The sequence below is a fragment of the Coffea eugenioides genome, chromosome 2 (genome assembly GCF_003713205.1).
Source record: "Coffea eugenioides isolate CCC68of chromosome 2, Ceug_1.0, whole genome shotgun sequence".
Lineage (NCBI taxonomy): Eukaryota > Viridiplantae > Streptophyta > Magnoliopsida > Gentianales > Rubiaceae > Coffea > Coffea eugenioides.
The window spans coordinates 43388285-43405315 of NC_040036.1; the positions used below are offsets into that span (position 1 = coordinate 43388285).

Below are 17031 nucleotides of genomic sequence, written 5' to 3' on the forward strand. Positions count from 1 at the left end.
TTCCTTCTTCTAAATTATTATCCCCCACACATGTGAGTTTTACATTTATTATTTGTTAAAATTTCGGTACCTTCTTTACGCACATTTTTTTGTCGAAGGCATTTGCAGCATTTTTCTATTGCGGGTTAATCACATTTATCCTCTTAAAGAATACCCCATTTCTCAGTTTATCCTCTAACCTTTAATTTTGCTCACTTAACCCCCTTTAGGACAAAATTGCCCTTGCATTATTTTGACTTTTCATTTACCTTGTTTTCTTTTCTTTTATTTCTTTTTCTCTTTCTTCTTTATTTAATTCTTCCTCTTTCCCACAAAAATTTTCACCTTAATGATTGAAATTAAAAAACAGGAATTGCAGAGATCTATCTTCTCCTTAAATAATTAAAAAAATATTCAAATCACTTTCCTAAAATACAATTTTTTTAGCCTTTCAATTCTTTTAATTTTGGGTTTTCCTCTTTCCTTTCTAGTTTCTCATTTTTATCCCAAGAAAATATCTTAAAGATGAAATTGTGACCTGATTAATAATCATTCAATTGAAATTTGTGACACGTGGCATCATACAAAAAATCAAAATTAGTTTTTTTTGATGTCTTTTAAACCTTCACCCAGAAATATGCATTTTACAAACTCAAAAACAAAAATTTTTCGTTGAAATGGAATTTCTATTGGGAAGGATGAAAGAGAAAGAAAGAGAAAAAGAAATAAAAGAAAGGAAAACAACTTCATCTTATGATATTTTCTTGAGAATAAAATGAGAAACTGGAAAGGAAAGAGGAAAACCCAAAATTAAAAGAATTAAAAGGTTAAAAAAATTGTATTTTAGGAAGTGATTTGAATAATTTTTTTAATCATTTAAGGAGAAGATAGATCTCTGCAATTCCTCTTTTTAAATTTCAATCATTAAGGTGAAGATTTTTGTGGGAAAAAGGAAGAATTAAATAAAGAAGAAAAAGAAATAAAAGAAAGGAAAACAAGGTAAATGAAAAGTCAAAATCATGCAAGGGCAATTTTTTGTCCTAAAGAGGGTTAAGTGAGCAAAATCAAAGGTTAGGGGATAAACTGAGAAATTAGGTATTCTTTAAGGGAATAAAATGTGATTAACCCTTCCATTGCTAATGGGTACATTTGCAAATGCATAAATGCCGATGGTTCTGACCTGCAATTACCCTCCCCTGGCCCAACCTATAACATCGTACGGAAGTCCGTATGCTTTTTTACTTGCATCGGTAGACGGTGCATGCATGTTTCCTCTCCACGCGCTCTGCCATAGCTTAACGTCTCCGTTTGAACTCCATTCAACTCCAACACGTGTCGATTTCTGCAGGCCTTCCTATCATAGGCACGGTCAAAGCGTTCCTACCATAAAGGTTTCCTCGGTTGACAGGCTCTCTCACAGTCACAGTCATAGGCCAATTTGCAGTCCAATCCGCTTCTTCCGCTTTCCTTCCCCACTCCCAATACATATGATATCTCCCCGCTTTCGGTGGTAAAATTAAAACAAAAAAGCTACTAGTGGTGGTAGGGTAGTCGGCTTCAACAGAATTTGATTTCTTTCTGGATTCATAATCTTCCATATCTTCTTCACCACTCGAGTTGTATTTCTTGAATTTAATTTTTTTATTTTTTTTAAAAAATTTAAGTTGGGTAATGGGTGTCCAACACAAATATCCAAACCGTCCACAATATATCTAGATTTTTATTACTCAATCCAAAATTGATCTAACACCCAAATTACCCAACTCAACCTCTCAAATTAGTGGGTGAGTTGAATGGATTTTGAGTATAATTGCCAGGTCTAGCAATAACACCATGTGAGGCGGTCTTGCTTGCTCATCTTAGCCAGGATCAATGGAAGACCATCTCTGTTAGCAAGAGGAGGAAAGAAATTTTGTCATGGAGTGCAGAAGTCTTTCCAGTTCAGCTTAAAGAAAGGTGAAGGCGTGGTCTACGGCAAAAGGATGGCGCGATTGATCAAACCGAAGAAAGGGAAGGCGTGATTCAGGAAACACGTTTTTCTTGGCTCCAAACAGAATTATGCTTCTGTTATGAACAAGTGGGACGGATCATTCTAGAATCCACCTGGCCTCAGCTCATTGGTTAGTTTAGAAGTTAGTTAGCCGGGAAAACCATAAAAGCAGAAGAAATCTTAGTGATAGGTAGCATTTTGTCATTTGTCCAATTACTTGTAAAGAAAGATTGGCTCTGCCAATCTCCCTCCCTCCCTCTCACGTTTTATTCCTTCACTCTTTTTCCCCTTCTATCTCTGAATCCATTGTTTCCAGTCTGTATTCATTCATATTAAGAAATTGAATTACCAAATCATTTTCAATACCAATTCTACTCCATTTCTATTGAGCAATAGTTTACTGCTTTCTGCAACAAATCTGTCACCATTGCCTCCAACTGGTTCTGTACCATTACAGTGGTATCAGAGCTCAGCTACGAGCCATTGGGATGGCTAAGTCACAAGATGAAGCATTGAAGAAGGATCTGTCTGAGCTAGGAAGTGTGGTCAAGGTACTAGAACACAGGCAAGAAGGTACGGAAAGGACCCTCAAAAATCTGGACCAAAAGTATGAGAGCATGATGTCTATGATGGCTCAGATGATGGCCAAGTTGAATGGCAAGGATAAGGATACAGAAAGTAGCAGTTCGATAGTAGGCCCCAGGAAAGGAGAAACACAAGGGGAAGGTCAGGGCAGATCAGATTGGAAGGAGAGCAGATCTTACACCAGGGTGCCTAAGATGGAGCTGCCTAACTTTACAGGAGATAATCCAAGGGAGTGGATCCGCAAAGCTAACAAGTATTTTAAGATCAATGGAGTGGAAGAAAACATGAAGTCTGAGATTGCTGAGCTGTACCTAAGAGACAGGGCTGATACCTGGTTCCATGGAGTATTCAGTGGCAGGGGAGTCATTCCATGGGCTGAATTTGCCACTGCATTATGTGCGAGATTTGGTGAAGGCACGCCAGAGGAGGCCATTGAAGAATTCAACAAACTCAATCAGGAGGGATCTGTTGCTGACTACCTGGAAAAGTTTGAGCTGCTCAAAGCACTGGTAATGCCTTCACTCCCTCATTTGGCTGACTCTTACTATAAAACATGTTTTCTAAGTGGCTTGAAGGAAGAAATAGTTAACATGGTAAAAATGGCCAAGCCCCTAACTCTGGCTGATGCAATAGAAGCAGCTAAGTTACAAGAAAAAAATTTAAAAGCCATGCAGAAAATACATAAAGGCCTACCCAGCACTATTCATACACACAAAGCCCCATTCCACACCCCAAGCCATAACCAGGGGAGCTCTGCTGCTCCCAGAACCTCAGACAAACACCCCATCAAAAACCATAAATATCCAAACAGCAACCAGAACCAATTCAGGAGGATCACCCCTAGTGAGTACAACCTCAGAAGAGAGAAGGGACTATGCTATAAGTGTGCTGAACCCTACACACTTGGCCATGTGTGTAAGCAATCCCACATTCACTTTTTGCTAGTCACTGATGAAAAGGGGGACTCTGCATCCACTGAGGAGGAAAAGGAGACTGACCCTGAAGTATTCTGTGACTGCATTGAGGGTCGACTGGAGGATGAACACATAGAGGTTTCTGTGCATGCATTGGCTGGGGGTGGGGAGCATAGAACAATTAAACTGAGGGGGACCATAAAAGGGAGAACTGTCACTGCATTGATTGACAGTGGAAGTACTCACTGTTTTTTGGATGAACAACTGGCCAAAAGCCTAGGCCTAATCAGCAGTGGACCCTCCCTAATGGTCAGGGTAGCTAATGGAGAGAAGATTCAGTCCAGGGGCCTAGTTAAGCCAGTGGTCTGGAAAATGCAGGGATATGAGTTTCAACACCAGTTCAATACCTTGAAGTTGGGGGGTTGTGATATGGTATTAGGGGTAGACTGGCTGGCCAGGTTCAGTCCCATGGAATTTGACTTCCAAGGGCTGAGGGTGAGGTTCAAAAAAGGGAAACAACAAGTGGAGTTGAAGGGGGAGGGTCACCAGGTGCAATTAAAGCTGATAAAAGGTAGTAGACTGCACAAGTGGGCTAGGAAACAAACCTATGGGATCCTGGCTCAGTTAAAAGCAGTAACTGAGGAGGTACCAGAAACTGAAGCCATACCCCCAGAAATGGGGAGGGTACTGCAGGAGTTTGAGGATGTGTTCAGGGAACCTCAGGGACTACCCCCTGAAAGGAGTCATGACCATTCTATCACCTTGAAAGAGGGATCCAAGCCCTTCCAGATAAGACCTTACAGATGCCCCTACGTCCAGAAGTCTGAAATTGAGAAACTAGTGCAGGAGATGCTGGGAAATGGCATCATCCAGCTTAGTAACAGCCCCTTTGCATCCCCTGTACTACTAGTTAAAAAGAAGGATGGCACCTGGAGGTTTTGTGTAGACTATAGACAATTGAATGAGCTTACAGTGAAGAGCAAATACCCAATACCCCTTATTGATGAGCTCCTGGATGAGTTGAATGGATCTAGGTACTTCACCAAGATTGACCTGAGAGCAGGGTACTTCCAAATCAGGGTCAAGACTGAAGACATACCCAAGACTGCATTCAGAACCCATCAGGGACTCTATGAGTTCAAGGTGATGCCATTTGGGCTAACCAATGCCCCTGCTACTTTCCAAGGCTTAATGAATCATGTGTTCCAAAAACAGCTGAGGAAATCAGTACTGGTATTTTTTGATGACATCTTAATATATAGCTCAAGTTTATAGGAGCATCTGAAGCATGTGGCAGAGGTTCTGGATATCCTCAGGAGGCACCAGCTGTACGCCAAAAGGAGCAAATGTGCTTTTGCTCAGGCACAGGTGGAGTACTTGGGGCACATCATCACAGAGAAGGGGGTGAAGGCTGACCCTGGGAAGATAGAGGGAATGGTGAAATGGCCTAGACCAGAGAATGTTAAACAACTGAGGGGATTCCTAGGCCTAACTGGATATTATAGGAGGTTTGTCAGGGGGTATGGCAGCATAGCCAAGCCTTTGACTGCACTGCTCAAGAAGGACAGCTTCCAGTGGGGAGGAGAAGCTGAGGAAGCTTTTCAGAAGCTCAAAGGGGCCATGAGTGACACTCCTGTTCTGGCCTTACCTGATTTCAACCAACCTTTTGTGGTAGAGACTGATGCCTGCTACAATGGCATAGGGGCAGTCCTCATGCAGAACAAGAGACCAATAGCTTACATCAGTCAGGGGTTAGGACCAAAGAATATGGGGTTATCCATCTACGAGAAGGAGCTACTGGCTCTTGTCACAGCAGTCACCAAGTGGAGACACTATTTGGAGGGTCAACACTTCATCATCAACACAGATCATCAGAGTTTGAAGTACCTATTAGAGCAAAGAATTACCACCCCCCTGCAGCAAAAATGGCTAACTAAACTCATGGGGCTGAGCTATGAGATCCACTACAGGAAGGGTAAAGAGAATGTAGTGGCAGATGCTTTGTCTAGGAGAGGTGATCAAGGAATGGACTGTACTGCAATATCAACTGTAGTGCCAGAATGGATCAAAGAAGTGATTAGCAGCTACCAAGGGGATGATTGGGCACAAGATAGCATCAGGGAGGTGTTGCTGAAACCAGATCAAGTCCCTAACCTCAGCTACCATAATGATGTTCTGAAGTTCAAAGGAAGAATAGCTGTGGGATCTGGGGGAGAGATAAGAAAGAAACTGATCAGCACTCTACATGGCTCACAGTTAGGGGGACATTCTGGCATACAAGCTAGCTTTCTGAGGGCTAAACAGCTGTTCTACTGGCCAGGTATGCACAGGGACATTAAGACAGCTATTTTGGAATGTGATGTCTGCAAGAAATGTAAGGATGAGCATGTGTCATATCCAGGGTTACTGCAGCCACTGCCAGTCCCACAGTCTCCCTGGAGCCATGTCACCATGGATTTCATTGAAGGGTTACCTAACTCAGAGGGAAAAGACACCATCATGGTAGTAGTAGATAGGTACACCAAGTATGCTCACTTCCTGAGTATATCGCACCCCTTTGATGCCCCAAAAATTGCTAGAATATTCTTGGATGGGATAGTCAGGTTACATGGAATACCCCAAAGCATGCTATCAGACAGGGATAGAATCTTCACCAGTCTGTTTTGGAGTGAGATATTTACACTACTGGGAGCTACACTGGACCTCAGCACAGCTTATCACCCACAATCTGATGGCCAGACAGAAAGAGTGAATCAGGTACTGGAAATGTACCTCAGATGTTTCTCCCATCTGGAACCAAAGAAGTGGAACCACTGGTTGGCCATGGCAGAATGGTGGTATAATACCAGTCACCACACAGCTATTCAAATGACACCCTTTGAAGCTCTTTATGGGCAGGCGCCTCCACAGATGGCCTTGGTACCCTACACTCAGGCCAAGGTGGCTGTAGTTGGAGACTATCTAAGGGAAAGGCATAAGGTCGACATTGCACTAAAACAGAATCTAGCACAGGCTCAGGAAAGGATGAAAAGGTATGCAGATGAAAGGAGGAGTGAAAGGAGATTTGAAATTGGAGACTGGGTATACTTAAGACTACAACCTTACAGGCAAAATTCTGTAGCTATGAGGAGCAACACCAAGCTATCAGCACGTTACTATGGGCCCTTTGAAGTAATAAAAAAGATTGGAGAGGTTGCTTACATGCTGAAGCTGCCAACAGGGTCCAAAATACATCTTGTTTTTCATGTCTCACTACTGAAGAAAAAAGTTGGAGAGCAGACTACACCTATTTTACAGCTACCAGAAGTTGATGGAAAAGGGCACTTGAGGGTAGAGCCCGTAGCAGTGCTGGATAGGAGAATAGTCAAGAAAGGGAATGCTGCTGCAGTACAATGGCTGATTCACTGGTGGGGAACAAATCCAGCAGAGGCAACATGGGAATTCGCAGAGGATATTGAGAAGCAGTTTCCCCAGTTTCAATCTTGAGGACAAGATATTTGTGAAGGAGGGGGTACTGTCATGGAGTGCAGAAGTCTTTCCAGTTCAGCTTGAAGAAAGGTGAAGGCGTGGTCTACGGCAAAAGGATGGCGCGATTGATCAAACCGAAGAAAGGGAAGGCGTGATTCAGGAAACGCGTTTTTCTTGGCTCCAAACATAATTATGCTTCTGTTATGAACAAGTGGGACGGATCATTCTAGAATCCACCTGTCCTCAGCTCATTGGTTAGTTTAGAAGTTAGTTAGCCGGGAAAACCATAAAAACAGAAGAAATCTTAGTGATAGGTAGCATTTTTGTCATTTGTCCAATTACTTGTAAAGAAAGATTGGCTCTGCCAATCTCCCTCCCTCCCTCTCACGTTTTATTCCTTCACTCTCTTTCCCCTTCTATCTCTGAATCCATTGTTTCCAGTCTGTATTCATTCGCCGAGTTCATATTAAGAAATTGAATTACCAAATCATTTTCAATACCAATTCTACTCCATTTTTATTAAGCAATAGTTTACTGCTTTCTGCAACAAATCTGTCACCATTGCCTCCAACTGGTTCTGTACCATTACAAATTTATGTTCTGGTCAGGAATTTGAGGTCCACCGCATATAGACTTGCTCTTGCCACCATATTTCTTGAAGCACAGGAAGAAGATTTGGAATTCATGTGATCCCAAGTTTCAACTGTGAAACTATATTTTTGATGGTAGGATAGACTAACATTTTGTGGAGAGCCTTGATTTTCCTCTTATTTGATGTATTAATGGAGTAGTAAACTGGTAATGCCTGGTTACAGTAGTACCTCTTCCGTTTGGGTACTTGTGCCTGAAAATTTGGTGGAATTTTATTTCGAATCAAAGCATCATAATGCAAATGGGTCATTAGTGTCCTAGTGGCTATAGACTTTAAATCAATTGTGGGAGTCTTGTAAGGAAGAATAGCTAACAAAAAGTTGCCCCTTCAAACAAGATGGTCACTGGCCTTGTAGAGTTCTGCAACCAGATAAACAACGGATTCGGAATGATTACCAGAAAAGATGGTCACCGTCCTTTACGAGGCATAGCTCTCTGTTCACAAGTCTGGTCTTGCTTGGTTCCAGGAAGCCACTGAGGAAAGGAAAGTAAAAGAATGGAAAGTAGGTTCCTTGTAAACCATATTCTTTTCTATTGTTTGGTTGACAAAGGAAAGTACTAGCGAAATGAAAAAAGATCCAAAGAAGGTAAATCCTTTGTTTGGATTATGGATTTGGTAGGAGGACATAAATAGAAAAAAAATTCAAAAAAGAAAATACAATTGAATTAAACAATTACCAATTATATTGAAAATTCATGAATTCACTATTTTGAATGTTTGATAATTGGAGTTGAAAAAAAGTTTGAAATTTGGGTCATTGAGTAATAACTTCGAAACTTTTTACCATTTTTGATTGATTAACCACCCAAATGCACCAAGAAAAGAAAATTAGGGGGAAAAATAATAGGAGTGAAGATAACAAACATGTAAAGAAAAAGTAAGTTAAAAAATACCGTCTTGTAATTCAAGTGCCATGTGGTCTCTTTTATCCTTTTCTTTTCATAATTGCTAAAAATAAAATTTATTTACTTCCATTTGGTCATTTCACAAATTTTCATCAAACATTTTGACCTTGAATTCATGAACTACAAAACACGCAAAATTGTTTGGTCAAATAAGGTAAACTCATTAAGTTGCAAGCAAATAGAACAATAGCAAAGTGCCAATTTGGGTGATTAGAGCATTAAGTTGCAACCAAATAAAACAATTGCGAAGTGGCAATTTTGGTAATGCGAAAAAGTTCTGATAGAAATTTTACAATTAGTATATTACATCAACATTTATATCAATATGAATTGATAAGTTGGATCAACTCATTTATACTAGTACGAATAAATAATTCAAAAATTATCTGAATAACCCAAACACCCATCAAGCCTAATAAAATTTTTTTCTCCACTCTAAGATGTTGCAAAATCACTTACTATTGGATAAATTGAATGATAAAAATACATTAATTTGAACTAAATACTATGTCAAAAATTTCACAATTTTTGAATTTTTTTGGCAATTGCAAAGGATGATAATAATAGGACTTTGAGATTGCTTGGATTAATCCAAACACATATTAGAACAAAAAGAAACAAATGATCATGAATCTGATCACATAATTCATGCTGACAACCATATTTTCATAACAGCAAAATCTGACGATTTCTTTTCCTGGAAGAGAAATAGGTTAATATCATTTTTTCAGGCAAAATGTGAAAATTCATCGAATGATAAAGTGGACAATTTACCAGAAGAGAGCATAATATCTCAATAGTTTGGCGCGGACTAAAGGGTCATTTATCTTAAGTTTAATGAAGAAACTGATCAATAGTTTGCCACAAAACTTTTTTTAGATGTCTCAGTAAAGAACAAAATATAATATATGTTGTCTCGATGAAAAGTAAACATTAATCAATGTTGTCATGCCCTGAATTCTTTAAATTTTCAGAATTCAGGAATGATTATCTAAACCAATCATAATAGAATAGACTATACAATTATACAGGGAGTAAAAATATAGCCTTATAATTAAATATCAAATGCCACTTGATAAATAGGGTCAAAGCTAAAATCCGTTACATCATTTTTTAGAATAAAAAGATGTCACGGTCTTTGTTATTTTTCTTGAAACAAAGAAAGTAGCCCTTTGTTCACTTCAAATTGATTTGATTGAAGGAGTTAAAGGCTTGTTCTTCAATTGAAGGGTGTCTTCTTGTCTATACTCTTGTAGAACAGATTATTTCAAGTGCAACCTATCTATGAATTTGACATTATGGACGAGTAAAATCTTGTGAATTGTTTCAGTGAATATCGTTATTACCTGGATCATTCGTGCAATTTGGACATGTCAAGCTAGGTAGATAAAATGTTCTCTTTGACACAAAAAAATGACTCATATAGCTTTTTGCTGATCCAATGAACTGTTACTACCATAGCCTTGAGTTTTTAGTAAGATGCCATTTCAGAAGAGAGAATGAAATTAAAAAACTATGTCCAAATATAATATCATCTCTTATACTGTATTGAACTCTACAAATCGATACGATGTGGTAACAGATGTTCTGTCTATCATATATTCACTATTTGTGAATTGATATTAACATAAATCGTACCGTGGAATTGATGGACAATTCCGAGCTTGGATGGACATTACATTTGAATTACCTTCATTCGGGATGGACTAATTTTATTCTGCATGAGCAGGGAGGGTGATTGGCTACAATGTTATGGCATGCTTACCATTGATACTGAGCAAAATACCATTGCTGCCAGAGGAAATTAACATAGATTTAGCGCAGCTAGCCATTGTTAAATAGCCCTTTTCCCGGTCAAAAGTTCTAATAATACTACCCCAAGGCCACAGACATCAACACTATTCACTGTCAATACATGTAGACCAAAGCATTCTGTACCAATGTAACCTACTGGCTCGGTCAGCCCGTTATCGCACTTGGACTCTGGAATCTTTAGTAATAATCGAAATATCAGAAACTTCAGCAGTTCAATTTGCATCAATCAGTATGTTGGAAGATTTAATCTCTGTCAATTATGGTGGAATTGCGTAGTTGTCAAGGTTATGCATAAATGCACTGTTGCTTTTATATGGTAATGACTGATAACTCACTCTTGCCAAAATGATGTACTTTTGCAATTTCGGTCCAGAAGACAAAGTCAATGCTAGTCTGCACTCTGCATTATCCCTGACTATCTCTCAAGCTCATGTAAGCATAAATGTATATCTGTTAACATCCATTAGTCAGGCCTTAGCAGCTGTCTTGGCCAAATACTACTATAACACAAGGGTATACGGAAAATTAAACAGCAGCTAAAGGGTTCAATCATGATTGCTATTCCAAAAAGTATATAAATATCCTCTCACTCACTTTATAATCACATAATCTAACTATATAAATTATTTCTTGCATTCATCTGCTGTTAGAACCTAATAATCTGGAGTTATTGGCCATCAAATTACTGCATTATAATGAAGGCAGTTAAGTTTAATATCCAAAATCTAAAAACAAAAAAAATATTCATTATTGTTTCTGTGCCTACTTACAGTTGTAATTTGTGATCACCGACCAAGGAGGAAAGCCGCAGGAAGTAAATCATGTTCTGAATATCAAGCATATTTTTATGTAGCGCGGGCAGTTTCAGGTCATTATCCCCAAAGATGTCCATTTGCCCGAACTGGTTTTATCCATTCGCAGTTCTTCATTACCCCCAAAGATGTCCATTGGCCTGAAATAGTTTTTATCCATTTGCATTATACACTCAAAGCAATTCAACAAACAAATCATCCTTTTTGGGTAAGGATTAAAGTTTCAGTTGGCTATAGCATGTTACCGCCAGAAATAATGAAACATTATGTCTGAAAACCAAAATAGAATAAAATACAAACACAAAAACAGATTAGCCTTTTATTTCTGTTTTTAGGACTAAGGTAACAATTTGCAATCAGTAAACTTCTGCATCTCCATTTTCTTTTAAATACTCAAAACATGCAATATATGTTATCCCTGCAACCAACTAATAAACAAAAAGAACACTCAGGCTGCTATTAGCATTGACCAACTAATCTCCAGGTGTAGGTAGGGAGGTATGGCTAAGGGCGCTTCACCAGTCATCGTGATTGTATTGGTTATGGTTGTATCTGTTTACATCTCCATACATTTCCAGCTGCAAGGACACAAGACATTGAGCAACATTCATGAAAACAGTATTATGTTTAATGCAACCGTGTCGAAGACAAGACCTGGAGCATATAGAAGGATAATGGATGCCATTGCATCACCACCCATTCAGAGTCAATCCAGGTACTTCATTCATGTGGAGGCAGGTATAAATGTGGGATTGTGGAAGTGTGGGCAAATGAGACGAATATAGCTTTGATTGGAGATGGTGAAAATGTAACCAAAATCACAATGAACAGGAGATTCTCAGAGTTCCAAACAAACGAAACTGCCACTGTTTGTAAGGACTTCTGACTGCAATTTATAATTAACGTATATGCTTTAATAGGATTACAACATTTCAGTTTTAATGAAAAGGTGTGTAGTAAAAAGCAGGGTATGAAAAACAGGGGACATCAAGTTTTCCTTTCTTCTTTCTTCACTACACTATAGCACTTTGCCGTATGTTGCAGTCCATTGAAGCTTTCCTTTTAATGCAGCAAAGAAGCCTTCTAGTAGGTTTCAACAAGTCTATTCCAATTATTTAGTTGATCAGGCTTTATGTTTACGGAAAATTTCTATTATCTATGTTATTGAGTCCGTGTGCAATATGGTACTAAAGTCAGATATGGAACGGCTTTATCTTAGTTTTACATAAAGGCCTAGTTGCCTATATCCATTTCAAGCACAAGATTTCAACAATATCAAACATGCACACTTTGTATCTCTACTATTTCTAGCTCTACACAGTTACAGTGGCTTTCGAATTTCAATACTTCAATTCTTCAAGCTCATTTGCTTCTTGCAGCAATCTATACTCTTTGGAGTACTACTACAATTTAACACATCGTCCTGCATTATTAAGATTATTTAATTCATACATTCCATTCAGTACAATAAAACTAAGATAAACCCATTCTTATCTAACTGTAGTACCATGACACACACGCACTCAATAACATAGACAATATTGATATCAAATTCTAGCTAATAAAGTTTCTGAAACACAAAGCCATATCACCTAAATAATTGGAATAGACTTGTCTAAACCTACTAGAAGGCTTCTTTGCTGCATTAAAAGGAGAGTTTCAATGAACTGCAACAGACAAATGGTGAAGTTCTATAGTGTAGTGAAGAAAAAAGAAAGAAGTTAAAAGAAACAAAAGGAAGGCTTCTGATGTCCCCTGTTTTTTCCACTCTGCTTTTTACTAGTCACCTTTTCATTAAAATTCACCATTTACACGTTAAAAAAGCTGAAATGTTGTGATCCTACTAAAGCAAAAGTAGAAAGCATAAATCGCAGTCAGAAGTCCTTACAAACAGTGGCAGTTTCGTAAGTTTCGAACTCAGGGAATCTCCTGTTCATTGTGATTTTGGTTAAATTTTCACCGTCTCCAATCAAAGCTGTAGTTGTCTTATTTCCCCACACTTCCACAATCTCCTCATATAAATTTAAGAATGGGTGGCAAGAAGTTTGGGGTTCTGCTGTGTGCGGATGATTCCGAGAACGTGAAGAAGATTTATGGAGAGCACTTTGGAGCTTTCGTGAGAATGCTGGGGGAAGAAGGTGAAACCTGGAAGGTGTTTCGTGTGGCCAATGGTGAGTTCCCTGATGACGAAGAGATTAAAGAGTTTGATGGGTTTGTCATCACTGGAAGTTTCAGTGATGCTCATGGGACTGATGTCTGGATCTGCAGGCTTCTCAATCTGCTCAAACAATTGGATTCCATGAAGAAGAAAGTTCTGGGCATATGCTTCGGTCACCAGGTATATATATATATATAGGTTACGTCTAAGGTGGAAAGTTCACCTTTTCTGCCCATAGTAGGTAGAAGCAATGCAAGAAGGCCAACTGTGCTGTGTGGGGAGTGGGGACGCACAAAGAAGGATATCTGGGTACCACAGGAGATAGCCGGTTGTGCGTGGATAAAAAATATAATATATTTTAAAATTACAATAAAATTTTTTTTAAAAATTTGTTCATCACCTAATGCCCAATACTTATATTTGATAAATTAAAATAGTTAATTAAATATTCTATTATAATATAAACAACTATATGTCATTGAGTTGATTGAATAATATTTTCTTTTTCTTTGTTTTTTGTCATTTCAACTAGTTGTCAATTACGTTTCAATTGAAATAAAAAATTTATAATTATTTAAATTATTCAATAAAATTATCAATTTAAGATGAACATATAAATATAAATACATTAAATTGTATTATTGAAATATTTGATTTAATATAAAGGAAAGACAAGAAGAAATACCAATAAATTTTTAAAAAATTCATATGAATCCTTTATATTGGTAATTGTCTTTATTTGTTATTATAATCACAATGCCTAAACATAACCGATTGAAACTCATATCCACAAGTCGTACAACAATTTGTGTTATACTGTTTACAATTAAATTTACTATATACTCAAATTAAAATTCTCTTTTTTCCACTAAATTTTCTTTTATATATAATTTATGTGTTATCATTTATTTGTAATTAATTTAACGAAAAGATGTTTTTTAGGCTAAATGATATGTTTTGACAATGTGGATTACTTTTAAGGATTTTAATGAGATTTAGAACACATTTTTTTATGCATTTAATCTAATTCACATTTTATTTCATTTGAAATATAATTATTTAAAACATAAGGGACCATATTGATTAAATTTTCAAATATTAGAGACCAAAAAAATATAAAGTCAAACTTTTGACTAATTCTAACTTGATTTTGACCGTTAGATATTGTAGTTTTGTATTAGTTGCCCTAAATTTGCCTAAAATAAAAAATTTGGGACATATTTATTTTGGTCAAAATATCATAGACCAGTTTAACTTGTAGACCAAACCATGGGGGACCAAAATTGCACATCTTCCTTTATTTTAATCCTGTTTGATATCCCAACTCTTCCTTTTATATTTACGCATCAATTATTTTAAATATCAAACTAAATTAAAAAATAAAAACTACCACAATATTGTTTTAACATGTATAAAATTCATTAAATAATGTTGAAAATTTCACCTATTTTCCATTACAATAATTTCGTCTACCTTTCCGTACATTTGTTTTCCACGTTTCTTTGAGATTCACTTTTTCGCTCTTCACTTTTCATTGGGACCCGCATCTCGATTGGAGTGTTCACAAAATATTTCTAAGTAATGGACATTAGATGATGAACATTTTTTTAAGAGACTTTTATTGTAATTTTAAAATGTATTGCATTATTTCATCCAAGCACAATCGGCTTTCTCCAGTGCCCGGTACATTATTTCTCTGTCCATCTTTGTGCGTCTCCAGAAAACACAGTTGGCCTCCTTGCATTGCTTCTGCCCACTATGGGCAGAAAAGTGAACTTTCCACCGTAGACGTAACCTATATATATATATATATATATATATATATATGTTAGCAAAACAATTACTGCAAAAATCAAATCTCGTTGCTTCCAAAGCTATTCATTCATTTATGGACTAACCTTGACGAGTAAGAAGCAGTAACCAGGAGTAAATTAATGAGCATCACGGGTTAAGTTATTCATACTAGCACAAGGCTTTTTAAATTAACAGTGGATGAAAAAGGTTAATCTTAGATTGTCCTCACCTCTATTAAAAGCTAAAAGCAATAGTAGTTTGTTATGCAATATGCAGGTGCAGTTAGGTGAGTCGATGAAAATTGTTGTTTTCCTGAGAAAATGTGCAGTACAGTTAGAAGTGTCAAAATGGGTGATTTGGGCGGGTTTGGGTTGGGTAAAATGGGTAATGGGTATAAGTGAGTCAACTCATTTATACCCATTTAATTAGATGGGTATAAATGGGTAAATCAAAAAATAAATTGGGTAACCCAATTACCCATTTATAACCCATTTATTTTAACTTTTTGTAAACTCATTTAAATTCATTTTTGCAAACTAAGTTATCAATTTATACCACTCTTTGTATCCATCATTAGTTTTAAATATTTATTTATAATGTTCAATAAACTTAATTACCAATTTTTTTTCATTTATACTCTATATCACAAAATTACCTATTATTTAATAATTGAATAATAAGAATATAAAAATTTGAACTAAGTACTATAAAAATTAATATAAAAACTTAATCCAAAAATTTTGAACCCTTAACATTTTTTTCATATATAAATTTAAAATTTCATTTTAGAAAGAGAAGAAAATAGGCTAAAATTTATCATAAATTAGTAATGCTGAAAAATAAGCAAGTTAACAAACTAAGATAAAATAAAATAATAAGATAAAACCAACAAACAATAATAATAATAATAATAATAATAATAATAATAATGAAACAAAAGTAGTTAACAACATGACAAAATGAAAATTTTGAAAAAAAAATGGGTGGGAGAAAAGAAGAGACTTGGGGGAAAGAGAATTTTAAATGGGTTAATTGGATTTGATGGGTTATCCAATAATACCCATTTATATTATTGGGTAACCCATTTATATCCATATATAAAAATTTAAGATACCCATACCCATCTATTCATGGGCGGGTATGGGTAAATTTAATTAAGTGGGTTAATTTGCCACCTCTAAGTACAGTACAGTACTGAGCATGTTTCTCACAGCTGTCGGTGTTCTGGAGTTTGAGATTTTTGCTACTTGTGGTAAACTGGTAGGGCGTCTTTTCTAAGTTCTAAAAGGTGTTATTATTAGATACATGCTGATTCGAAAAATTTGTTAGTTCAACCATGACTATAAAAGCCGTACTTAGCTTTTTTAAACCATGTTTAAGTGCAACATAGAAATATATATATATATATATATAGGTTTGTTTGGATAGGAGTTTATTTGAATGATTTATTTGAGATAATTACTGTAACATTTTTTGTGATGTGATGTATGTGAGATAAAAAGGTGATTGAAAAGATAAAAATATGATTGAAATTTGTGAAGCAAATTATTTTATCTGAAATTATCTCAATCCAAACAAACCCCTAGATTTTCTTAGGGGAAACAAAGACTAAGGGTCTGTTTGATAACATAAAAAAAATGTTGAATCTGAATTTTTTCAGACATTCAAATGTTTTGAGTGTTTGATAAATAAAAATCCATTTGCTAAACTTGTTAAGTAGTGTTGAACTTATGTATATTTTTTCAACACAAAAATCCTAACTAAATGCTTAATTCTGATAAGAATCAATAGAATTATTTCAATTACCTTATTTTATCTACCAAATCTACCCTTGTTAGTTAATTATGTTCAAAATTCTTATCTAATTAAACAATCTAATATTCTCTATCTAATGATTTTCTATTTCTTTTTTCTCCCTTGTGAATGATTTTCACATTTTCTCCATACTCCTCATATAAT

At 36.4% G+C, this 17031-nt stretch overlaps 1 protein-coding gene across 1 annotated transcript; it reads left to right on the forward strand.

Moving 5' to 3' along the window:
- Positions 1-13149: 13149 nt before the first annotated feature.
- On the forward strand, positions 13150-13603 carry LOC113759770 (gamma-glutamyl peptidase 5-like). Its single transcript, XM_027302345.1, has 2 exons — positions 13150-13458; positions 13520-13603. The coding sequence occupies exons 1-2, from the start codon at positions 13150-13152 to the stop codon at positions 13601-13603; spliced, it is 393 nt and encodes a 130-aa protein (XP_027158146.1).
- The last annotated feature ends 3428 nt before the right edge of the window (positions 13604-17031 follow it).

Coding starts and splice junctions, on each gene's coding strand:
- LOC113759770 (XM_027302345.1), top strand. CDS start 13,150: ATGGGTGGCAAGAAGTTTGGGGTTCTGCTGTGTGCGGATGATTCCGAG. Junction 13,459..13,519: donor GCATATGCTTCGGTCACCAG/GTATATATATAT, acceptor TGCCCATAGTAG/GTAGAAGCAATGCAAGAAGG.